The 25,990-nt window shown below is 41.6% G+C and overlaps 1 protein-coding gene across 3 annotated transcripts in view; it reads left to right on the forward strand.

Moving 5' to 3' along the window:
• Positions 1-25,990, forward strand: part of WWC2 (WW and C2 domain containing 2) — a 113,868-nt gene that overhangs the window by 51,144 nt on the left and 36,734 nt on the right. For 2 of the 3 annotated variants that reach the window (XM_083457093.1, XM_083457094.1), the window contains exons 3-10: positions 761-964; positions 2,916-2,992; positions 4,109-4,188; positions 8,806-8,935; positions 9,280-9,426; positions 11,730-11,803; positions 16,178-16,417; positions 25,892-25,981. In XM_083457093.1, coding sequence (XP_083313219.1) covers positions 761-964; positions 2,916-2,992; positions 4,109-4,188; positions 8,806-8,935; positions 9,280-9,426; positions 11,730-11,803; positions 16,178-16,417; positions 25,892-25,981 — 1,042 coding nt within the window. Of the gene's footprint in view, positions 1-760; positions 1,390-1,787; positions 2,993-4,108; positions 4,189-8,805; positions 8,936-9,279; positions 9,427-11,729; positions 11,804-16,177; positions 16,418-25,891; positions 25,982-25,990 lie in introns of all 3 variants that reach the window. The other variant, XM_083457095.1, reaches the window with a different exon arrangement.

Genomic DNA, 25,990 nt, shown 5'->3' on the forward strand with positions numbered 1-25,990 from the left:
CACTGGATAATTTAAGTAGGCAAAAGTAGAGAAAGTGTCTTCGAGAAGTATATGTAACTAACATTAGAGCTAGGAGAAGCACTTGAACCTGAATCAGTATCGTGGATTAATGTTTTCCTAGAGAGCTTTGAAGATGTAAAGTACTGTTTAAGAGTTATACACTATAGCATCTTTCATCAACATAAATTGAACTCATTGACCTGAGATTTTCTTAAAACCTGAATCTTTATCTGAAACGCCTTAAAGGTTTAAACATTCTTCTCTGCCTTTTATATAGGAGAACAGCAGGCTGAAAGTAGTAAAGAACATAGAGCATAACATCATACATGTTGCATGTAAAAATTGCTTTTTCTCTTAAACTTCTTCAGTCCTAAGATACTTTGGAAGTAATCTCAGTTCTTCACATGTTTTATACCTAACTATCTGTGGGACAAAAATGTTATTGGATCCATCAGTTGTATTCAGTGTTAGTCCTTCTCAGGGTAGAGCTATCAGAATTAACTGACTTTCATTATTTTCTTTGGGTCTGCTCTGACCCATTGTATTGCTTGAGTATGTATGTCTTGCTTGGATCTGGTGAAAAACGGGTAGATAATGCAGAGGTTCAAAATGTGATTCAGTAAAGATGTCACTTAAAGCTAGCAAGGTAATAGAACAGAGCTTTTTAAACAAGTCCTTTGGACATCACTAATTTGAATGTGGCTAAGATTGACCGGTTTTATTTTACTAAATAAAAGCTTTTACAACTGCATTTCTCCAGAAACCACACAGATAGAAGATCCAAGAAAACAATGGAGGCAAGAACAAGAGAAAATGCTGAAAGATTATCTTACAGTAGCACAAGATGCACTCAGCACTCAGAAAGAACTGTACCATGTGAAAGAACAGAGACTAGCACTTGCTTTGGATGAATATGTGAGGCTGAATGATGCTTACAAGGAGAAATCAAGTTCTCATACAAGCTGTACGTATCTTAGAAATACGGTATTTGTATTTATATTTATTCATTCATTTGTTGCTGTAATAGTAGTAGTAGTAGGAGGAGGAGGAGGAGGAGTAAATTTGTACCCCGCCCATCTGACTGGGTTGCCCCAGCCACTCTGGGTGGCTTCCAGCATATATGAAAACATAGTAAAACATTAAACTTTAAAAAGCTTCCCTGTACAGGGCTGCCTTCAGCTGTCTTCTAAAAGTTCCTTGACATCTGATGGGAGGGCATTCCACAGGGCCACTACCGAGAAGGCCCTCTGCCTGGTTCCCTGTAGCTTTACTTCTCGCAGTGTGGGAACCACCAGAAGGCCCTTTGTGCTGTATCTCAATGTCCGCGCTGAACGATGGGGTTTGAGGTACTTCTTCAGGTATACAGGGCTAAGATCATTTAGGGCAGGGGTGTCAAACTCAAATTTATCGGGGACTGCATCAGCAGTTTGGTCACCCTCAAAGGGCCGGTTGTATCTGTAGGACTTACAGTACAGGAGAGAAGGGTTCAGGCAGCCGTTGGATCTGTCACATCACAGGATGGCATGCGCTCAATATAAAAACAAGTGGAGGTTTCCTGAATGCATGTAAAGTGGAGGTTTCCTGTGTAGAACGGCCGGCGCCGCTAGAGGGCAGACGTTCTCTGGCTTGTAGGCTGCCGCGCATGCGCTGAAGAGGCGGCTTTCTTGTGTCCCCCCAAAAAAGCGAGAATAAAAGGTGAAGGCCGGTGGCGGCTACACGGGCCACATGACGAGGTCTGGCGGGCCGGATTCAGCCCGCGGGCCTTGTGTTTGACACCCATGATTTAGGGCTTTAAAGATCAGCACCAGCACTTTGAATTGTGCGCGGAAATGTACTGGGAGCCAATGTAGGTCTTTCAGGACCCGTGTTATATAGTCTTGGCAGTTGCTCCCACTCACCAGTCTAGCTGCCACATTCTGGATTAGTTGTAGTTTCTGAGTCACCTTCAAAGGTAACCCCACATAGAGCACATTGCAGTAGTCCAAGCAGGAGATAACCAGCACATGTACCACTCTGGTGAGACAGTACGCAGACAGGTAGGGTCTCAGCTGTGTACCAAATGGAGCTGGTAGACAGCTGTCCTGGACACAGAATTAACTTGTGACTCCATGGACAGCTTTGAGTCCAAAATGACTCCCAGGTTGGATAGCTGTTCCTTCAGGGGCTCAGTTACCCCATTCAGGACTAGAAAGTTCCCCACACCTGCCCGTCCTCTGTCCCACAGAAACAATACTTCTGTCTTGTTTGGATTCAGCCACAATCTGTTAGCTGCCATCCATCCACCAACCACCTCCAGACTAGTGATGGATGAAACTGTCAGTTTTGATTCCTCTCGGTTCCCAGCCATTTTCACATCCGTTTGCTATATATATAAAAAGTCAGTACAAAAATTATATGCATATGTACATTTTCGTGCACTTTTCTCCTAGCATACACATTTTTGAATTAAATTCTGCTTGATGTGCAATTTGCAAGCAATTTCCCCTAATATGGTACATTTTTGTACACATATTTTGAGTGGCGAACTACATTGCAAGATTCAGACAGGTGCAAATTCTGAAGGATAGTTCTGTTTTATTTTGCATCCTGGTTCAGGAAGTGCAAATTTCCTGTTAAAATGCAAAGTGAATGAATTTTTCCTCCGTCCCCATTATGGGTGTGTCAAAATGAATTTTAATCTTGGGCCAGTTTTAAACGCCCCCCAAAAAGGCCAGTTGCTTGTTCATTTGTGTAACTTTCACCCGTGTATCATCTTCTAATAATTTTATGGTTGATAGAAAGAAAATGTATTTGAATATTTGTTGTTCTCGTGCTGTAGCTTTGGCTGTAATGCAACAATATGATGCAATTAAACAAGGAGCCATTTCTCAGCTGGTTAAATATATTTTCCATTTTCTTTAAATTTTCCTAATAAGTATTTTCAAGCTCCTCTTCCAGCACTAAGTATGACCCTGATATTCTGAAGGCGGAAATCTCCACTACAAGATTAAGGGTAAGAATGCTTAATTTGAGATCTATGGGGAAATGTGTGTCATCTGTGGTGTTTCTTGTTAGACATTTGCCGTCCAGGCACTGAAATCCCCAAGTATCCAAATGAAATGTTTGCTGGGTTTTTTGTGGCATGCACATATGAACACATTTGGTGTGTGTGCGTGGACATTAGCAGTACTAATAATACGAATAGCACTTGGCAGTTCCAATAATATGAATTGTACTTGGTTTAGGGTATGTTGATGCTTGTTGGTGGTTTATAGAAGCGTATTGTAGCAGAAAATAATGCAGTACATATTGTAGCATGTGTAGATTGACTTCTAGATGGAAACTTCTTGGTTTCTGAGTTAGTGTAGCGTACACACACACACACACACACACACACAGTGGCCTTTGGGGATCCTCTCCCGCTTGCATGTTTACTCTCTGTTTCATTCTCTCTCTCCAAGCTATGTCAGTAGGTGCTATGTCTCTTGAATGAGAACAGGTGGCATGCGCACACATCCAGTGACAAATTAACTTAAGCAAGTAAATGTTAAATTCAACTTTAATTACTATAATGAGGCTATCCAAATAAAGAGGTGTCTTAATCTGGCATGTCTCTTGCATTAGTTGCTTGTTCAGGAACATCAAGAGGAAGATAGAATTCCTTTGTGTTCAACAAATACTAACAAGGGCTTATTTATATGTGATAGGCAAGGCTGGTAGTGTTGAAACCAGCTATGTCTGCTAGCAGGGTATCTTGAACACTGACACACATGCTGCACTCTTTTTCAGAGCAGTTAGTCCTTTTGTGAACAGTTTTTTTTCACACCATATTAGTAAGCATTAGCATATCCAAGAGTGGAAATTGCCTGTTACTCCTGTAGAAGCTAACGGATTTATATAGTGTGCCAAAACTAATAAGGGCTAACAAGTCTAGAGATAGGACACCACATTCAAGCATTACACACACAGACATGTGAGGCAACCCCCAGAGGTATTGTGTCATGTGGTTGTAACGTCCAGTTCCTCAACTAACCAAGAGTGAATGCTTGGGGGGACACCAATTGCTGATCCAAACCACATGTTCCATTGTCTTAAACGAATGGCTCACTAATTTGTTTTTGCATCCAAGGTTAAAAAGCTGAAGAGGGAACTCTTGCAGATGAAGCAAGAATTACTGTATAAGGAGCAAGGCTATGAAACATTGCAACAGTGAGTATAAAATGATTGAAATTGACTTAAATAATTCAGTCCGCTGCTTAGGACCAAATCAAATAGAATCATTGCATCCGTTTACTGAGAGAAGCTTTGGAATAAGAAAACAGCTGAGATAAATCTATTGCCTACCGGCAATGGGAAAACCCAGCCACTGTTTTAAAATTTTTTTGTTTTGAAAAATTAACTTCAAAAAAGTCAGGGGGGAGTGCAAAGCTGATTCAAGGCTTTAAAAAGCATCACTGAATGATTCCATCTGCCACTTGCGGGATGCAGAAGAGCAAAGAATCAGCTGCAAAAGAGAGAGAAGAGCAGCAGTGTTTCATTTTCCTGCTTCATCAGCCACTAAAGTGGGATTAGGCTTTTACTGCATCCTTACCTGTCATGGAGAAAGACATGCTGTAGTGAAGAGGTTGAAGCACAAGAAAGCTGCTGTAGATTGAAATGCCGCAAGCTGGAAAGATCTCAGGACCTTTTTCTTTTTACTTGGCTAATTTTTGCATTTCCAAATGCAAATTCTCCCCATGCTGTGTAAAGTGGTGATGGGCATAATACAAGTATCTACAGTGATACCTTGGTTCTCAAGCGTAATCCATTCTGGAAGTCAATAGCCAACAACCGCATCAGACATTCAGCTTCTGATAAACATTTGAAAACTGGAACAGTTCCGGGTTTTTGGCGTTTGGGAGCCAATTTGTTCGTCAACTAAGCCGTTCGAGAACGAAGGTACCACTGTACTTGAAGACCACCGCTCCTCTGAAAAGGAAAAAGCAGCAGTCTAAATAGGCTGCAGGGCAAAATAAAATTAATAATGATAAATAATAGGTACTAAATTTATAGGAACAAAGGAAGCTGCCCTATACTGAGTCAGACCGTTGGTCCATCTAGCTCAATATTATGCATGCTGACTAGCAGTGGTTCTTCAGGATTCGAGATGGGAAACAGTCTCAGTCCAACTTGAAAATGCCAGGGATTGAAGCTGAGGCCTTCTGCACGCAAAGCAGATGTTCTACCACTGAGCTATGGGCCTTCTTCAAGGAACTTAGGGTTAGAATTTACAACACACCCTTAAATGTGTTTACTTGGAATTAAGTTGAACCACTTTCTGTTAGGTATGTTTGGGATTGTAACCAATGAGGCAGAAAATTCCTAGTCTGCCTGTTGCTGAACTTTTGATTAAACTTTACAACTGGTTGAGACTTTAGATATCTTTGTGATGTGGTAGTTAAGGGGCTGGAAAGACATACCACATTTCACCCATATGTTGGAAGACTGTGAAGTCGAATAGAAGAAAAGTTTGCACACAATTTACAGTAGTAATACTTTTGAATCTAAGTAAAAGTTGTTGGGAGGGAATGAAGAGGTACATATTTAACCTTAATTTAGCTATCCCTTAAAGCATAGGGGGTTTTTTGCGGTTGGAGACCTATACCCAAAGCTTGGAAACTTCTGCTACTATCCCAAGATTAAAGCTTAGCCAAACATGCTGGTTTTATTACATTACTGTAACAATGAAGTATTGTTTTAAAGCAACTTGCTTGCAAGCAATTTTGATAGGAATCTAAAACATGTTTGGGAAACTTTCAGCAGCATACCACAAGCAAACAATGGACATTTGTTGGAAAAATTCAGACAGCCACTTTGGGAGGTCAGAATATCTTGTGTGCTGGAGAGCCATTTTATTCATTTTTGCCATATATGTGATGATATGGCAGCTCCAGCTTAAAATGTGAGACACCATACGCCACAGCAGCAGACATTCAGCATGCAACAAAACCACAGTCAGTTCCACTTGTTTTGGGGTTTGTTTACCCTAGCTGGGTAAAGATAGTAAAATCAAACAAGATTAGGGACTATATGTTCACTATCCATGGCAGTTATGCATGTTTAAATTGGATCCTGATGTGGTCTTTGGCTGAACTAATGGTTTAGCATTGCAAGTCTTGGGCTTGAGTGCCTTTCCTTCTGAGCGGCCACAAGGAAGGTATGGGAAGATTTCAATTCCATTTTCAGCAAGCCACAGTGTGTTGGGTCTGAACTCAGAACTATGGTTAATCTAAACTGTGGTTTAGGACAGGGCTGGGAAACCTGTGGCCTTCCAGATGTTGGAACCCAACTACTACCAACCCCAGACGGCATGGAGAAGTGTCAGGGAAGATGAGAGCTGTAACCCAGCAACATCTGGAGCAGAGGCGGTTTTGTTGTTGTTTAGTCGTTTAGTCGTGTCCGACTCTTCGTGACCCCAAGGACCAGAGCACGCCAGGCACTCCTGTCTTCCACTGCCTCCCGCAGTTTGGTCAGACTCATGTTTGTAGCTTCGAGAACACTGTCCAACCATCTCGTCCTCTGTCGTCCCCTTCTCCTTGTGCCCTCAGTCTTTCCCAACACCAGGGTCTTTTCCAGGGAGTCTTCTCTTCTCATGAGCTGGCCAAAGTATTGGAGCCTCAGCTTCACAATCTGTCCTTCCAGTGAGCACTCAGGGCTGATTTCCTTAAGAATGGATGCATTTGATCTTCTTGCAGTCCATGGGACTCTCAAGAGTCTCCTCCAGCACCACAATTCAAAAGCATCAATTCTTCAGCGATCAGCCTTCTTTATAGTCCAGCTCTCACTTCCATACATCACTACCGGGAAAACCATGGCTTTAACTCTACGGACCTTTGTTGGGAAGGTGATGTCTCTGTTTTTTAAGATGCTGGAGGGGGTTTTAGAGTGGTGCAACTGGTGTGGCAGCACTGGGTGCTGCGTTGCAGGGGACACCACAACAAGGCTGTAGAACAGAATGCGAGAGGCAAGGGGTGCTGAATTTTTGCATCACACAGGGCACCGCTGAAATATGAGATCCCCAAATCTGCCACGGACTAGAGAATCACAGGTTCCCCATCCCAACTTGATTGAAGTTGGCTTGCTTCCCATAGTTAAAACCATCCACAGTTTCGGTTTGGACTAGCTAGGAACCCCTGTGAACAGCAGCAATCAGATGTGTGTCATCTGCATATCCAACCAGAGGAAGTTATAGACTCCTCTGTCTGAGATAAATGTGTTTTTTTCTGCTTTTCTTGCTATACTTACACATATCTGGAGAGAGTGTGATTCAGCTTGCAAGAATGCACCTATGTCTTGACAACAATAACCCAAGAAGCAGCCAGTCATTATTTTGCTCTGTTTGCAGAGAGCAAATGGCTTTACCCGCAAAGTAACAATTGCTCTCCATATTGCAGTGTGGTGATAAAAGCCTCCTGTAATGATTGTCTCAGTCAAAAGAGCCTCTGGCCTTGATTGGCTAAGTGCTCTTATCCTACCTGCTAGCAAGGTAGAAGATCATGGGGGGTGAGGGCTAAAAGAATCAGAACCCTACAAAAATAACCATGGAAGAGGCACTGACTGCTACAGGAGAATGCAAGAAGTCAAGCAAACGTCTTGGAGGAAGAGGAGAACTGGCAGAGAGGAAAAGTTCATGTGGCCAAGAGCCACAGAGGCGTAAGAGAGCCTGAGTTTGCATAGTTTGCTATATCTTTGGCTGCAAGCCTCTAGTGCATTTTAATGTGCTACCATGGTTGCATCTCGGCCACAATGGTTCTCATTCAAATCAATTGGAGCTTTGCCATGGATTTCTATAGGAGCCAATTGTCACTCACAGTTTGTGAACTTGTGTTCACCTTTTGGAAAACTTAGCTTCCTATAACAGATAATGTTTAATTTCCTGTGCATGTATCAAGTAGCCATCTGCCTGTCTACCTGTGTTACTAGGTCGGAGGCACTTTTCTTCCATGAATTCTAAAGCATAGCAAACTATGTGTACAATTTTAAACTCTCTTTAACACTGGGAGCTTAATGTCAGGGTTAAGAAAACATTGCATTTTCAATGCATGCATTCTGTGTAAGATATTGTATGTGTACTTGAAGTTGAAGACTACTTCTTATCTTTGAAGTGATGGTGCATCCTTCTGTTGAAAAACATAAATTTATGACTGAAGTGGATAGATGAAGAAGCGGGGGCAAGGGGGAAGGAACCAAGGATTTTCAGAAATGCTGCTTCTTCTTTCTCGTTTGCTGCATCACTTCCTTTTTGTTGCTTCTGTAAGGCTGCTGTTTTCTTGGGTTTGTTGATAATGGCTTTTAAATGGTGGTTTTAATATATTTTCCGTTAGATATTTTTATTGTGTTTACCTTTTTAAGCAAACCACTTTGAGAATATGAATGATGGGGAGATAGATATTGTAAATCAATAACAATATTTTTAAAAACTCGTATGGGTTATATTAAATTGTTCCTCTGGAAAGTATCCAGTCTGGCTAGAAATGAATATTTTAAAATGTTTGCCTAGCACTAGGTCACCAACCTTTTTGGACAAATGGGCTCATTTTGTACTTTGAGAAAGTGCTGTGGGTGCCAGAAATCGGGTTGGCAAAAACGGAACTCCACAGCGCCACCTGGTGTCACAGTCTTAGAAAGCATAAACAACTCATATAATGCTGTTTTTCCTTGCCAATGTAGCTGGGTCCTTACTATGCTATGGGAAACAATATCTTTAGAACTACCTATTCTTTCCCCTAATTTGGAGAACAATACTTCTTTCTCTGCATTTACCCCTAGTGTCTCTCTGTTTTACAGAATTGACCAAAAAATGTCTGGAGGCCAGAGTGGGTATGAACTAAGTGAAGCCAAAGCCATTGTGAATGAATTAAAGTCTATCCGAAAGGCTATAAGCTCTGGTGAGAAGGAGAAGCAAGATTTAATGCAGGTATTTTTGAATTTCTACCCTACAACTGTAGTGGTAAATGTTCTTGCAATTTTTTTTGTTTGTTTGATTGTTTTGACTACTCATGGTTTTTTGTTGTCCTCTTGAAGTAGTAGCTTATTTTTGTGATATGCGTATAATGCTTTTATTCATGCAAATACGATCAACCTTCAGTTGAGTTGATTCCCTAAGTGGATATGTTTAACTGTTGAGGGAGCTCTTTATACCGTTTCTCCTTTTATGGTTTGTCTTTTCCCTGCTCCCCCATCCAATGTATTTTTGCTGTGTGTCGATCTTTTACAATAAATGAAGCATGAAAGTGCATCATTATTTGTGTTTCCTTTCAGAGTCTTGCAAAGCTGAGGGAGAGGTTCCTCCTCAATCAAAATTTTGGCAGATCAGAACCAGATCTGAGGTGCAGTCCAGCACACTCTCAGCTCTCTCTCTCGAGGCAGACTTTGGATGCAGGGTCTCAGACAGACATTTCTGGTGATGTAAGTTTTTCATGCCATTCAAAGGTGGGGAAGAGAGAAAATAGCTGCAGAACATTCTTGAGGGGATTTGAGTCAAATGGTTGGCTGCTGCTATATCTAATCAAGATGGCTAATATATTCCCCACTAAAATATTTTTTTTCTGATAGCAAAACCAAATATTGCCAAAAAGAGGCTTTTCTGTGGTACATTTAGAATTCTGAAGGCTGGGTTTCAAAAGAATATTGTTAAAGTGATAGAAACAGAGTTTTGTCGTCCAATTTTGTTATTGGCTTCTGAGAAGCTGCAGGTGGGGGAAAGCATAAGAAAATATGATAAGCTAAATACTCCTGCACATGCTTTGCAGTATTTTGTGGGGGAGTAAAATTTTCTAGCTAAATATTTAGAATATAGCATTGCTTGTATCAAAAGAGTACCATCATCCATTTGGAGGAAATATATTTCAAATTCCTTTAGTAAAAGTAATATTTTTTTTCTGACATTGAAACCGGTTTCTTATGCAAGCCATTTCAAAATTAAAAAGCATGGGAATTAGCTGGTTTACACATCACATTAAGCCATAGGTAAGATAAACAAAGGTAAGTGGGACACGGGTGGTGCTGTGGGTAAAACCTCAGCGCCTAGGACTTGCCGATCGCATGGTTGGCAGTTCGAATCCCCACGGCGGGGTGCGCTCCCGTCGTTCGGTCCCAGCGCCTGCCAACCTAGCAGTTCGAAAGTACCTCCGGGGGCAAGTAGATAAATAGGGACCGCGTACTAGCGGGAAGGTAAACGGTGTTTCCGTGTGCGGCTCTGGCTCGCCAGATGCAGCTTGTCACGCTGGCCACGTGACCCGGAAGTGTCTGCGGACAGCGCTGGCTCCCGGCCTCTAGAGTGAGATGAGCGAACAACCCTAGAGTCTGTCAAGACTGGCCAGTACGGGCAAGGGTACCTTTACCTAAGATAAACTAAGGTTTAATGTGGATGAGCAGCATGCTGGGCTGCTGCTGCCCCATTTCTGCTGCTACCAGGGTACAAGCCATGGGCTGCTTCGTTCTAGCTTCCAGATCTGATGGTAAGCCAAGGTTTGTTTGAGAAAGAAACCACCAGCCTGGGTTCAGATGAGAAAAACCAGCAGCAGAAGTGAGGAAGGGGTGAAGTACAGTGGTACCTTGGTTCCCGAAGGGTTTAGTTGTTGAACAAATCGGTTCCTGAACGCTGCAAACCTGGAAGTAAATGTTCCGGTTTGTGAACATTTGTCGGAAGCCGAGCGGCTGACGTGGCTTCCAATTGAATGCAGGAAGCTCCTGTTGCCAGTCGGAAGCTGCACCTTGGTTTGTGAACATTTTTTGGAAACCGAATGTCTGATGTAGCTTCCACTTGACTACAGGAAGTTCTTGCAGCCAATCGGAAACTGCACCTTGGTTTTCGAGTTTCAGGAATTGAATGGACTCCTGGAACAGATTAAGTTCGAGAACCAAGGTACCATTGTACCCATAATTTCATCAGTTTGCAGTAGCATACTGTCCATTCACATTAAACCATTGTTTATCTAGACATATGAACCCAGCCAGTAAGCAGTCATTTGTAATCTGTACCTTTCAAAATAAAAAATATAACTTAAACTATCCCATATTTCTTGAATTTAAGTGGTCGGTATTAGTTTTTCTCAAAAAGAAAATAAGTATATAAGTAAATAAATATACGTAGGTGATAAAATAAAGTTGACACCTTTCTAGTTTCAAAAACCGGTGAGCAAAGATCTCTTCCAATCTCTGTTTTTGTACATCTGAAAGTGACTGATGGAATTACCACTTTAGTGACTTAAAAATCTTTGGCATCTCATTGACCCATATGTCAGCCATAGGTTTACATCCACAAATGTTTTCCAAATGCTGGCATATTTCTTTAAGGTAGCATGATGAAAGGCTGTGAAAGTGATTGTACTAAGATTTTCTGAGAAGAAGCCCAAACTTGAATGTGGTTTTTAGTAATCTTGATTTCATTGAAGTCCTACTTTGAACTTCATTGATCTCCACCAAAGTTCTGAGTTCAAAGTAGCAAGTAACAACTTGGGATGTATTAAACGTTACTTCAAAGTAGGCCTTAAACAGAATTGTACTGACTTGTACTAAATTCTGTCCAGAAATGATTTAGCAATTGAGAATGTAAATTCCTTAGAAAAACATTGAGTAATTATGAGTGTTTGTGCTGAAAAATCAATGGTTACTATTTTGAAATGTGTTTCTACTTACATTTCATTAAATTGCTTTCTCTCTTCGTTTAAAAATGATCCATGCAATAAGCTTGCTGGTTCTTTCAACAGGTTGGTGTCAGGACTATGTCCAATTTAGCTGAAAAGGTCAGACTAAGTCTTAAGTACGAAGAAGCCAAAAGAAGGTAATGACTGGATTCTTTTCTTTTTAAAAATGTGAATTTGTATCAGAGTTCATGAACCTTGTAGCCAATCTAATGCTTGCAGTGACATCTACTGGATGCATCTTCATGAAACATTGCTTATCAGCATCATTTATTTCTATTCTTTCTAGGCTGATTGTACCTTATGTATTGGGCTATTAGTAGATTCTGTGGTGTACTCTTTACACAGATTTATGAAATATGAAAATACCAGAAACAAAATAATTCTTCTGCTACTTATAAGCAGCAGAAATTGGACCTAATTGAAGTGCATGTTCAGAAGAAGAGGACGTTTATTGCAAGTTCTGTTCCACTTCCTGGCTTGTATACTCATATTATACTTCAGTAATGACTGTAAGGACAGGAGATTCTCATGCACAAAAAACATAATTTGTATAATTAGTGCCCATGAGATCAGAGCCTTGATGGCTGTGCTTTGGGACTTTCTCAGACCAATCCACATATTTTAAATGAAGATTAAATTATTTCAAAATATGCATATGGAAGTGTACTGAAATACCTTGGTGGAAGCTACAAAGTGGGTCCACATACATTTGGAACAGGAGGATCAATTCAAAGGTAGTTGAAGAATGAATGGAGAATTAGGTATCCATGTCTAGTGAGCATTTGACTTCTTTTTGTGGTTGGAGGGGGAAGCAGGGATTGATTATCAACAACTTCCCAAACTACAAAAGAAGTATTCAGCTTAAGCTAGGGTGTCTGGAAACTGCCATTTAAATGAAAAGATAACAAAAGCGCTACTGAACACATCATAACACTTCAGTGTATTTGAAGGTCTTCTCAGTATTGATAGCCTATATGGAGACAATTTCTTGTTTATTTAACAGAGCCAGCCCTACTAATATGCAGAGTGAGGCAATCACATCAGGTGGCAAACGCTAAGGGTACCAGTCGCTGCCGTATGCTATTCCCTACTGTTGGAGATTAGAGCTATATCCCTAAATTAACCTGCTGCCCATTGAAGGGTGCTGTTCCATTGCCAGTGTCGAACTAAGATTTAGTTGCCAGTCCAGTCAGCTTCTGCACATGAAATGAAGGGAGGCACCATCTTGCCCTTTGATTCAGGTCGCAAAATGTCTTTGGCTGGCCCTGTTGTTCGATGCCAGTCATTTGATAGCTATGGAGCATAGTAAAAGACATTCTTCCTGCCCACACCATAAGTGACAAGAGATCCAATCAAGCACATCTTCCTCACTGAGTTGAAAGCCACAGATAGCTGCTCCCTGTTGTTCTAATTGATGGTGGGTGCATGGCTAAGTTAAAGTCTGTGGCACAGAACAAAAATGTTTTGTGCGTGCTTCCAGATCAAAAGCAGCTTAAGTATGAGTAAGGCAGAGAAAACAAAAGGCATGGGAAAGAGAACTGTATTTGATAAGGGTAAAACCTCAGTGCCTAGGGCTTGCCGATTGCATGGTTGGCGGTTCGAATCCCCGCGGCGGGGTGAGCTCCCGTCTTTCGGTCCCAGCTCCTGCCCACCTAGCAGTTCGAAAGCACCCTTAAGTGCAAGTAGATAAATAGGTACCACTTTATAGCGGGAAGGTAAACGGCGTTTCCGTGTGCTGCGCTGGTGCTGGCTCGCCAGAGCAGCTTTGTCACGCTGGCCACGTGACCCGGCTCGCCAGATGCAGCTTGTCACGCTGGCCACGTGACCCGGAAGTGTCTCCAGACAGCGCTGGCCCCCGGCCTCTTAGTGAGATGGGTGCACAACCCTAGAGTCGGACACGACTGGCCCGTATGGGCAGGGGTACCTTTACCTTTACCTTTAAGGTCAGGGAAGGAATACAAGTTTAAAGAATGAGCAGAAAAATTCAGGTGAGAGATTTGGAGGTAGTGTTAAGGCCAGGGGCCAGTTATAGTGTGCAGTATTGTAGATGGCGTGTTTTCAATTAGCCACCCTCCTCCCTCCCTCATCATTTTAACAAGTTTGAAGAATAGTTCCTGAAACTCTTTGAGGCCTCTCAAAACAAACTCTTCAACATATACAAGGGAAATGGTATTGGATTGATTTAAAACATAAAAACCTGCCTTAAAAATGAAACTTGGTATTGACAAACAGTGCCAGTCAAGAGGCCAGAGACCTCTTCAGAGAGCAAGTACAGTATTAGATGGGGATATTGCAGTGTGTATAAATTGACTTTGCACTGTTAAAAAGATGTTCGCTCAAAGGTTGAAAGGGCATTTTAGTGTTCATGTCCTTGTTATCCTGGGCCCCTTTTATGAGACAGCTAACAAGGGTGCCAATTACAATAGCGGATAACTGTCAGCATTGCAGTGAAGAAAAAAGCCCCTGTGAGACTGCCACCTCATCTTGTAAGTCATTGAACAGCTGTCAAAAGCAGCTACTTTAAGATAATACGAAGGTTGGCTAGATTTGAACCAGTGACCCAGAGAATAAAGCTGCTGCATTCCATTATCAATCTTGGGCTGTCAGGCAGGCTTCTCTTCAAAATGTCCCATATACATATTCCATGTGGATTTCTTAAACAAAATAATTATCATCCACCTGAATAATCTTCTGAATCAAATTATCATCTTCCAAAATCAAAATAATTTTTGGAGGAAAATGAATTTAATCACTGACTTCATACTCCAAATGATGATCTACTAATTTTAAAAAAGAAATTAAAATACAAATGATTATAACCTGAATTCTATACAGTTTTTAAAGTTGAAGTTTAGATAGAGTGCACAAAATCTCTACAATCTTAAGGCTAATCAAAGGTATTTATAAAGCAGTTTCCTGCTCGGTTTGTGTTTGTGGTCCAAGAGAAGGAGGCTGTTTCTTGTATCATGTCTGTTCTAGCTTGTATTTTCTCTGGTTAATCAAACTAATGCTATGCCCATTAAAATGGTTGCTAGTTTTTTTAGTGTGTTGCGGAAATTGTTTATAAACCTGTAATGTTCATTATCGGAGCTTAAATACAGAGGTGTTGTATTTGCTGGCTAATGTACGATTTCTGGAGACTGCTGAGATACCTCTCTATTAATTTTACCCAAGGTAGAGTAAAGCATAAAATAAATAATTTTAAAATGTTACAAAACAAAAATAAAATAATTGCTTAGTACAAATCCCTCATAATAGTTGCTTAAAATCAATATAGTTAAAACAAAAACTAGCAGTATTCCTGTATGCAGCCTATGTACATGAAAGAACAGGGAAAGACTTTAAGTAAAGGGAGATTGTTACCTGCTGGAGAGAGCTGGTAAGGTAGATCTATTTTGAGAGCAAATTTCATGAAATGAGTGCTACAGCTGAAAAATTTGCAAGCTGCAGCTTTTACATTGCGATAATGGGAAGAGAGTTCCTTCTCAAAATTAGCTGTTTCTAAAAAAAATTAAAATTGATTTGACTCACTGTGTGATAAACCCAACTATCAGATGACTAATGGGACAGGCCGTCTAAAACTACCCCTAGGATGAGAAATGCCAGTACTTAAGATACCATATGCTGACTGTTTAAGCCAGTGTTTTATTACACATCAAGTTTTACACATTATTAAGCACAAAGCAAACATTGTCTGTCTGTCCTTTTGTGTGGTGACATTGCAAGATAACGCCATTTCCCTCCTCCCAGCTATTGACTGGGATGACAGAGGGCCAAATGGGATCAAACGGATCCACTTGGTCTCCTACATAGCATGGGAAGCAATGGGAGTTCTATAAGCAAGCTTTGCCTCCCTAGCTACTCATATGTCTGCCCTCCCTCTGACGCAACTAGCCATTCATTCACACAAGGGCATAACATCTGATCAGGGTCTATGTCCATAGACTTGCTCATATTGCACGGCCGACTTTCCAAATGAAACTTAGGATTTTAACAGTGCTTTTTTCTGGGAGTACGCAGAGATATGCATAACCCTAAACACTTTGTGAATCGAAGTTTGGCTTCATTGAGGAGCAGTATTTCAATATGAGTCAGGAAATGAGAGTACCCATAAACATTTTTTTTTGGGGGGGGGGGAGCACTGGATTTTAACATATGTTTTGTTAGATTTTACACGAGTCGTTCCTGCTCTAATATTAGGTCCTGGTCTGGGCAGCTAATAGCACTGGCTGTTTGCTTCTGCTCTCCACCATACATAGATCTGTTTCATCCAATCTGGCCCAAGATCATCCTCCTCTGAAAAGCATCATGGCATACATTTGCTGCTAAGGCTTCTTAGTTCAGTAGGTTTGATTATTCTGCCCTGACAGTTGCATCCCATTTACTTGCCAAATCTAAATATGTTCCTGTTCTACCAGGTGTTGTTTTTCACTCTTAGGGGCCTGTTGCTCATCTGCACTTTCTTCTTCTTCCTTCCTTAATGTGTGTGTGTATTATGCATATATGATTAGAATGGCAAACTTAAAGATTGAACTGTCCAAGTTAGAAAGTGAAGCTTGGCCTGGGGCACTGGATATTGAGAAAGAAAAGCTGATGCTGATTAATGAAAAGGAAGAGCTTCTGAAAGAACTTCAGTTTGTCACCCCGTGTAAACGCACTCAAGACGAATTGGAGCATCTGGAAACAGAAAGGAAAAGGCTAGAAGAGGAGCTGTCTGTGAAAAGCGCACCTAGTGACGAACTTACAGAGAGGTAAGATTTCCCTCTTTTCATTTCCCCCTCCTTCCTCCTAACATTAAGTTCTGCTTTCTTCAGTTTAACCTTTATACTCATTTTAGAGTCAGAGCTGCGCCCTGATGGGCCATTTTCCTTCAGTAGCTGTTCTGTGTAGATTTTAATTAAATTTATTATTAGTCCACCAGGCAGTAACACGAGGAGACCTTCAAACCGTGATAGAACTCACGGAGTTCCTATTATTCCACGCTCTATGTTTTGCATTTGTGACCAGCATGAGAAAACCTAGACCTGATGTTAAATAGTTGAAGGAAGTCAGCAGAGCGCAATTCATCATTGGCAGGTTTTGTGATAATAGCCACGACCTGTGTGAACTCCTCACAGCAAATGTTGTCCTGATTGCTTCAGCGCTGGAACCTCTTACGCTTGATAGAGATACTAATTCACACATGCGCTTGCATGAGAAAACGAATGAACAAATGTCTTGCTTTAAGTTCAAAAGGGGAGACATACAACTGCCGGGGTCTGTTCGTTTCCACTGCAAGCCATGCCATGGCTTATCAGCTTTCTGAACTTGGCAAGCACTTAATGAATGATGGGGGGAATACCGTAATAATTTCTGCCAATAGGATTTATATGAGAATTTCAGCCTAATTTTATTTGTGAAGTCTAGCAAAGAATTTTAAGTATACAGGGTACTGGTAGATAGAATCATAGAATTGTAGGGTTGGAAGGGACTGTGAGGGTCATCTAGTCCAACCCCCCTGCAAAGCAGGAATGTTTTGGTGTTAGGTGTGTACAAAATGTCTCTCCTTAGCCGCTGTCACCCTTCACCCAGTCATAAATATAGTAAAGGACCTTTCTTCCCAGTAATCAGTGCTATTGCCATACAAGTAAAAAGTCTAGGGATTTTGACCCTCTCCGGTTTAATGGAGTCCTGAGTCTGGGTTCATCCACACTTCTGTTAGGTCTGCAGTTTCTTTCGTTTGTCCTGTGACTTCTAGGCACTGGTCTGAGAGGTTTTCCTTGGTCTCACTGCTTTCCTTGGGAAAACCTGTGGTTTAGCACTGAATCGAAACATCCATCCACCCGATTGTCATATGTTCCAGTTCAGTGCTAAAATGTGAGTTTTCCCAGGGAAAGCTGCGGGAGAAAGGAAAAACCTACAGGACCCATGCCTAGAAGTCAAAGGACAAACAGAATAAATCACAGACCCTACAGATGTGTAGATGAGCCCTTAGTGGAAGGGCTATTGGAGATTTTGTTTGTTTGTTGATTCCTTCATTCCTTGCTCAAGAGGGTTAGAGAACCCTTTGGAACAGTGTGGTAGGTGCCTGGAAAATATGGGAGAAGAAGGGATTAACCTCTTCTCCCCTTTCAGTTTACAGAAGTCTCCACTGGATCAAAGAGCCTTCCGTCAACAGAAGGACACAATTGGGAACAACCCTGTGTCCAGTCGTGGGTGGCAGAGTGGGATGGGGCAGATTTGCTTCCCTGACTTCCCAATACAAAAGCCATTGCTGGTAACCGAGACTGATCTGCACAGCGTCTGGGTTTGAGGAATTGTTTGTTGTGTTGTATCAGAGAGATAGAAAAGGGATGTTGCTACTGCACTGTTCACCCTGCTGTTCTGCAGCCTGCCTGACCAAGCTGGTGTCTTGGATGTGGTGTTGGAGAACCCTCACTCAGTGCACTTGGGGGGAGTTCAGTATCCATGCTGAGGCTGCCTCAAATGGGCTGGCTTAAGACTTCATGACCTCCATGACAACCATGGGGATGTCTCAGTACAGTACATCAATGGTCCAACACATGTAGCAAGGCATACCTTTCACCTGGTCTTCACCTCAGAGCTGATTGGTAATACTTGGTTGATAGGTGGGGTCACCGTGAGTCTGTTGTCATGCACAGACAATTCCCTGGTGAGGTTTGAGCTGAGCAGCAACCCACTCTCCAAGGGTGGGCAACCCATCGACATGGTCCATCCTCAGAGACTGATGGAATCTGCTGGATTCCTGAATGCTCATGTTAATTTTCTTAGGACCATATTGGATGCTGTGATTGGCAGGGGGCCCCCTTGGTAAATTCTCTGCCCTCAGAGGCTCAGGGGGTGGTGTCGTAGAAGAGGACATTCTCTGTGGCAGCCCTTAAGCTGTGAACTTCCTCACAGAGGTGCTTCTGGTACCTTCATTATGAAGCTTCCTGCGAATGCTTGTTTAAAACGCTTGAGGTATATATATTTTAGGACCCACCCATCTTATTTTTGTGATTATAAGTTATTTTAAACTGTTGTTAATATTGTGTCTTAATGTAACACACCCTGAGACAGGTACTTAATAATATTTATAATAATAATTGTAACCATCACATCAATAATTGAGTAGTCTTAAGCTCAGTGTCAGAAAGGGAAAGCCCAGTTTTAAGGAGGTATATGCTAACTGTAGGGATGCAGGTGGCGCTGTGGGTTAAACCACAGAGCCTAGGACTTGCTGATCAGAAGGTCAGCGGTTCAGATCCCTGTGACAGGGTGAGCTCCCGTTGGTCGGTCCCAGCTCCTGACAACCTAGCAGTTCAAAAGCACGTCAAAGTGCAAGTAGATAAATAGGAACCACTCTGGCGGGAAGGTAAACGGCGTTTCCATGCGCTGCTCTGGTTCACCAGAAGCGGCATAGTCATGCTGGCCACATGACCCGGAAGCTGTACGCCGGCTCCCTTAGCCAATAAAGCGAGATGAGCGCCACAGCCCCAGAGTCGGTCACGACTGGACCTAATGGTCAGGGGTCCCTTTATCTTTACCTATGCTAACTCTGTAAACCAGTGCTTTGTACATATCAAGCACAAAGTGAAAATTGTCTAGCTTAGCTTTTGTCTGTCACTGAATTTAAGAGTATTAATTAATAAGCTAGCTTGGATTTGCCAGGGAAAAGCTACTATGAGCCTCCTTTATAGGACTCGGCTGCCAAGGATGCAACCATTAAGAATGTTCAGAAAAATCCTTGTTAACCTCAAAGGAAAGAGGATTGAGTGAGCCCTCAATCATTGTTGAAAACCAAGGGGAGAAAAACAGCAATTCTGTTTTTCACCAGACTTAAGCAAAGGTTCTATTGTACCTTTTTTGCTAGAGCTTTTTGATTTTTTTATGCCTAAAGGTTCTGGTATATTCAAGCATCTACAGATACAAATGAACATATTCTTTCCCTTACAAAAATATATTTTAATAGGTGTGTGACTTTCTGCCCCCAAGTGTGTGTATCTACATTTATGGGGATGTTTTAATTTAATGCTTTTCAAATCCAAGCCCTTTGTCTGCTCGGCGTAGTTCTGCCTATGGCAAGGTATTATCCTAGCCACAGAGGAACAGAAAGCCAAGTAAATACTATTAGGTTTTCTACAAGTTTTCTCTGCATTTTGAGAGGTCTTGATGAGGTGTCCGATGCACCATCTTGTCTAATTTGGGGTTAGGGTTAGGGTTAGGGTTAGGGTCAGTTTCAGCATTTGAGGTCCAAGGATGTGCAAAAAATGTTTGTAGCTGTTCCGCTGAGCTTTTGACCCTGGCGTGACATGCCTAATTCAAGCTATCCAGTAGGCACTGATGAGGTTCCAAGGTGTGGTGAGCTTATTGTGGGAGGAGGCGCTGTCTGCTACCTTGAAAGAGATGATGATGCATTCCCAATCTGGATCCTCAGGTATTAGAAACCTACTGCCTGATCACAAAAACCCCTTTCCTGAACTAGGTGCTGGAGAGAGTAGTGGCAGCCTAGTTCCAAGCATACTTGGAGAAAAGTGATTATCTAGACCCATTTCAGTCTGAGTTCATTCGTGGGTTTAGAACTTAATCATCCTTGGTTGCCCTAATGGTTTTGCTATATCTCTGAGCAGCTTTTGATAACATTAGGTAAGGGTAAAGGGACCCCTGACCATTAGGTCCAGTCATGACCGACTCTGGGGTTGCGGCGCTCATCTCGCTTTATTAGCTGAGGGAGCCGGCGTACAGCTTCCGGGTCATGTGACCAGCATGACTAAGCCGCTTCTGGCGAACCAGAGCAGCACACGGAAATGCTGTTTACCTTCCCGCCAGAGTGGTACCTATTTATCTACTTGCACTTTGATGTGCTTTCGAACGGCTAGGTGGGCAGGAGCAGGGACCGAGCAATGGAAGCTCACCCCATCGCAGGATTCAAACCGCCGACCTTCTGATCGGCAAGCCCTAGGCTCCGTGGTTTAACCCATAGCACCATCCGCATCCCATTGATAACATTAACCATCAGATTAATCGGGACCAGCTGTGTAAGATGGGAGTTAGAGCTCCTGTTTTGCAATGATTCTTCTTTTACCTACGCAGCTGGTGACAGAAAGTTGCATTCAATGACTCTACCTCACCTTGGCAATTATGCATGTGGTATCTCAGGAAAGCATCTTGTTCCCAATGCTATTTAACATCTGTATGAAGCTGCTGGGTTCATTCATAAGAGGATTTGCAGTGCAGTGTCATCAGCTCTGCTTCCCTGTTACATCTGAATCAGGTGGGCTATGGAAGTGCTGAATTGGTGCCTGGATTTGGTCATGAGCCCAATGAGGGCCAGAAAGTTGGATCTGAATCCTGACAACAGGGGTAGTCTTGTGGGTGACTAGTTCCAGAGTCTGGGACTCAGACAGTATGCCTTTTCTGCATGGGTTTTTGCTGCCTTCAAAGCAGGTGTGTAGCTTTGCACTGCTCCTTGATCCATCTTTGTCACTGGAAGACTGTGACTGTAAAGGTTAGGAGTTCTCTTTTACCAGCTCAACCTGATAGCTCCTATTGCAATCATTCCTGGACAGGGGTAGCCTTGCCACTGTGACTCATGTATTAGTAACTTCATCATTGGACAGCCATAATGCACTACCCTTAAGCCAAGTCGAGACGCTGTGGCTAGTGCAAAATGCAGCAAGGATAGTTTTCAAAAATATTTCATAATTCCACTACACTAGTTTAAAGTATCTGAGACCTGTGAAGGAATGCCACTGCTTGCTTTCCCTTCAACCCAAAGCAAATCTGAAGATGCCCAGTTCTCATGCCCTGATAAATTTCTTCTACCACAAGTCTTGAAAGAGAGCCAAACTCCAGACTTCTGAGATGAAGTTATGCATATACTAGAGCTTGCTTGCCAGCAGTGTGTGTTTGATTTTTCTAAATTTCCTGAAATAGCTTCTCTATTAACTGGCCAGTAATTTAAACACAGTTCCAAAAATATTTGAATTGGATACTTTACATTTAGTGCAATGTGTTTGAGCGGGCCAACCTATTAAAAAGAAAATTTTAAATCAAAGTATTAATATATGAATAAGTGTTAACCCACTCTCAGGAACACGAATGTTCTTTCAGCCTATAAAATGAAGAATTCATCCTTTCAGACATAGAAAGTGTTATGAGCAGAACTGAGGAAGCAATCGCTTATTTTTATTTGCTTTCAGCTTCCTAAGAAATGTTAGCTGCCTTGTTAAAACCATTACAATTATAAAGCAGGTGTCTCCAGACAAATAAAATAAAGCAGCATCCAGCTCCTACTGCCCTTAAAATCTATTTATACAAAGAATTGAGGAGGACCATATCCAAATGGCAGAGCAGGAACTTCCAAGCTAACAAGCCCCTCTAACTTCTGGTGTTTTTCTAAGTTTATTATATTTAACAAAATGATTCCTGTTCCTCTTGATTGTAATAAAACTTCTGAGTGGTTTACAAGAAAGTTAAGGCTGTTTTAAATGGTCTTATTTCTTCAAGGGCTTGGGTGCACCAAATTTAAAAGGCAAAGCAGAAAACTCATAATTAGTAAAATGCAGCCGAACAACTCTTTTCTATGCTGTAGGGATTCATACCACCAGAACCCTTGTCAAAAACAGACTGCATATGCAAACTGGAACTTCCAAACCACCAAACACTCTGTTTAAGTCTCCCCGAGGACAATTGCTCTTGTTCAAAGATCATTTATATGGTTTTTTATATTGTAGAATAAGAAGCAAACCTTTAATCTATTAAACATTGTTTGATATAAGGGCCAAAGACACCGAGAGGTCTGCGGTCCCTGTTTCTTTCTCCTTAATACAACTGTGAAGAAGGGAGGACCATTAATTGGATCAGGAAAGTGATGGGGATGGGGAGGCGGGTTTGACACTTTCCATCTGTACTGATTTCCCCTCCAGGCACTAGGGGAGGGAAGTGCCTAAAATGTCCCCCTATGGATCAAATAGCACCTGGAGGATGTATTTTATATTGGGGAAATAGTCCAAAAAACAGATTAAGCGTCTCCACCCACCGCTCTACTTGTCTGATCAAATTAGTGCAGCCCCTTCCTCCAAAGATGTATTGGGGAAAGCATGAGAGAAGGAGGGAGATAAGAAGGTGAGTTTTAGATCTCCCTGTGTCATGTGCATTTTGCCCAATAAGACATTGTGGGTATACTATAGTGCCTACCTGGATGATATTCATGTTTGCAGCAGAAAATGGACATTATCCAGAGGACAGAAGCAAGGAAACACATAAACCTAGTATTTTGATCAATTTTCAAAGCTATCCACTGAAACATTCCCTTTTGTCATTTGTCGGCCTCCTCTAATGGACCATTTAGAGCATTATGCTGAACAGAAATAGACTTCAGCCTGTATTTAAATGCTGCACTTAAAAAGAGGGCCTCCCTTAAGATGTCTGCATCACAAAGAAAAACCCTAGTGCTAAGCTTCCCCCCACCCTTGTATGTATTTTGCATGCAGAGCAGTATCTTTGATGGGGGTCTATGCATCTGAAACCTTGTCTTCTAACTGACATTTCAGAGAGGAGACTCCCAAAGGAAAGGTTTCTAAAACAAGTTTAAAACTTTTCAGGTGAAAGGGGAATAGTGTAATTTTTATTCAGAATATCTTAATATTCCAAGGCAAAGGAGCAGCTAAAAAAAGAATAGAGTGGTTTGGATAAATTTGGAAACTGTTAAACAGCACTGGGAAAAAGAAATAATTTAATATGACATGTGGAATTTATATAAGAACACCATTAAAAACAGGGCTGTGAAACCTTCAGCCTAGATTTCATCAGGCTTCAAAAACATGGATGCTAAGTAATAGGATTCCTTTAGAAGTACATTTGGCAAAAATACTGCAGCAATCCTACGTTGATAAATAAACATCTTACCCCATATTTAACATTTATATGAATCTTTTAGATATGCATGGGAATGTTTGGATAACAAACTGAATGTGCAGTGAATCAGAATTTGGATCATGGTTTTGGCAGCAAGTATCATCTGAATCTTTATGAGGCAGCATAAGGTCCAAAGCATTTTCTTAAACATCAATGAATGTTATTTGAATGTTTGTGCTTTTTACAGTCTCCACAGTTCTTGTACTCTTCAAAGTAGTGAAAATGTATGGCAGTTGTTTTCTTCATTCGTTGTTGGTTTTATGTTTCAGAGCAACAAAATGCTCAAGCAACAGTATAAAAGCCAAAATAGATGCATTTCATTTGGTCTCTATTTTCTCTTCATGCCTTTCTTCCACAACCATTTTCTTTGTTCAGGTCTCTTTCGCTATTGGTATAATCTTTTTTTCTGAACCAGTGAGAGGAGGATGGGAGGTAAACTGACTCTTTTGGTAGGAAAACGCTGTAGTTCAGCCTTATGTTAAAACAGCGGAACTGCACAGAGATTCTGTGACAGAAATTCTGTAATTGGAATGATTTACACATGTTTAAACAACTTTACATTAATTTTACTTAATCTAGACTTACACGTTGCACATGATTCTGTTGGATCATTTTTGAAAAAAAAGCATTTCTGAAGAACAACCGTGCGCGAGGGTGAAAATTGCCCTGAAACTCCTTGTAGCAGGGGCAGCCGATCTCTTCTGCCAGGGGCAGCCGACTCTATAAATACACCTTTGGGCTGGAACATTGGGCGCTGCTTCCAGGGGGTGTGTAAAAGCATGCGCTTCCTTCCACACAGCCTTTCCCTTGGGGCCATCCAGCAGGCACAGAGGCAAAGAAGCCCAGTCTGTCTGTGCTGCTCCTGGTCAGCTCTAGGTTTGAGAGGGGTAGCAGAGGTACTTCCTTTGGTCTCTAATTTCATGCTGCGTTTCAAAGGTGCAGCATGAGGTCAAGGAAGGGACCGCACACTTGGAGCAGGACACACCATGTCCTGGTGACCACAAACAAGAGAGAGAGGGGAGGGCAGGGGAGGCTCTATTCCATGTGTGACTCCAGCCCCAATTAACTTTTTCCGTGGGTCAGTGGCCCTCCGTTAAAAAAGCTTCCATATGGATCAGTTTCAGTTTACTAACTACCCTGGGGTCCCACAACCCTGGAGGCCCCAACACGTTAAAACAGTCATCGGATGCTGAAGAAGAAGCCATTGTGGAACGTGCTTAGTTGCTCAGTGGAACATATGGAGCCACAATTGCCTAATATGTATAGCGTGTATTAATGGCTATTAATAAAATTTTACATCATGAAATACTGCATTCAAAATATTTTTTGTTATGTCAGTATTCCATATACTTAAATGCCCCTGGACCCAGGTTATCAGTTTTGTTCCTGCCTATTTTTAATGTTCGTTTTTGAAAATGGTTTTGAGTTTCCTTTTCTGAAAAAAGTGGCTAATAAATATAAATAATACATAATATCTCCTTGCAGCCCTGCTGATTAAGTTGTTCTATTCCTTGTTTTTATTGAACACTACTCTCTGTCCACCTCTGGCTATTCAGGCTGCAGTGCAACACAAAAAATGAAGTCAGTGGGATTTGAGCAGCTTAACGGAACAAGATTATAGCCTTTATCAGGGGCATATCACAATTATTTGGGCCAGAAACATTTTCTTAAAAATGAAACCAGTTGCTTTAAGGTACTGTGTAATATACACAGGAAATAGAAAATAGAAAAGGCATGGGCCATAGATCCTCATTTAGTGCAAGGTTGCTATTAAACAAATGTTCAACAGCTGGCCATAAGAATGACATTGCTATGGAAACTTTAAAAAAAAATCTAATTAACAGATACTGCTCAATCAGTTATTATTTGTGCACACATTACCTGCCAATGCAAAGCTGTTTTACAGTTCCTTCAGTTGCTGTCGCTTTGACCAGCAAGGAGAAGATTAGGGTTCTATGGGAACTTTGTCTGCTGTTTAAACTACAGCGGTACCTCGGGTTGCATACGTTTCAGGTTACATATGCTTCAGGTTTCAGACTCCGCTAACCCAGAAATAGGACCTCAGGTTAAGAACTTTGCTTCAGGATGAGAACAGAAATTGCATGGCGGCAGCAGGAGGCCCCATTAGCTAAAGTGGTACCTCAGGTTAAGAACAGTTTCAGGTTAAGAACGGACCTCCAGAACGAATTAAGTACTTAACCCAAGGTACCACTTTATTTAAATACAAGGTGGCAGTGAAGTGAGAGTTTTTAGGATTGTATTTTATGTGCTTGAATAATGAAGTTGAAAGAGTTTTTAAGTATAATTATGGTTCTTGTATCTTCTAGGTTAAAACTGGAAGAACGAAGGAATAAATTAGTAAAAAAACTTGAAGAAACTAGTCAACTAACTACTAACTTGCATTTGCAACTTAAAAGGTAAGGTTG

Source organism: Podarcis tiliguerta (assembly GCF_965153285.1).
Source record: "Podarcis tiliguerta genome assembly, chromosome: 9".
NCBI classification, from domain to species: domain Eukaryota; kingdom Metazoa; phylum Chordata; class Lepidosauria; order Squamata; family Lacertidae; genus Podarcis; species Podarcis tiliguerta.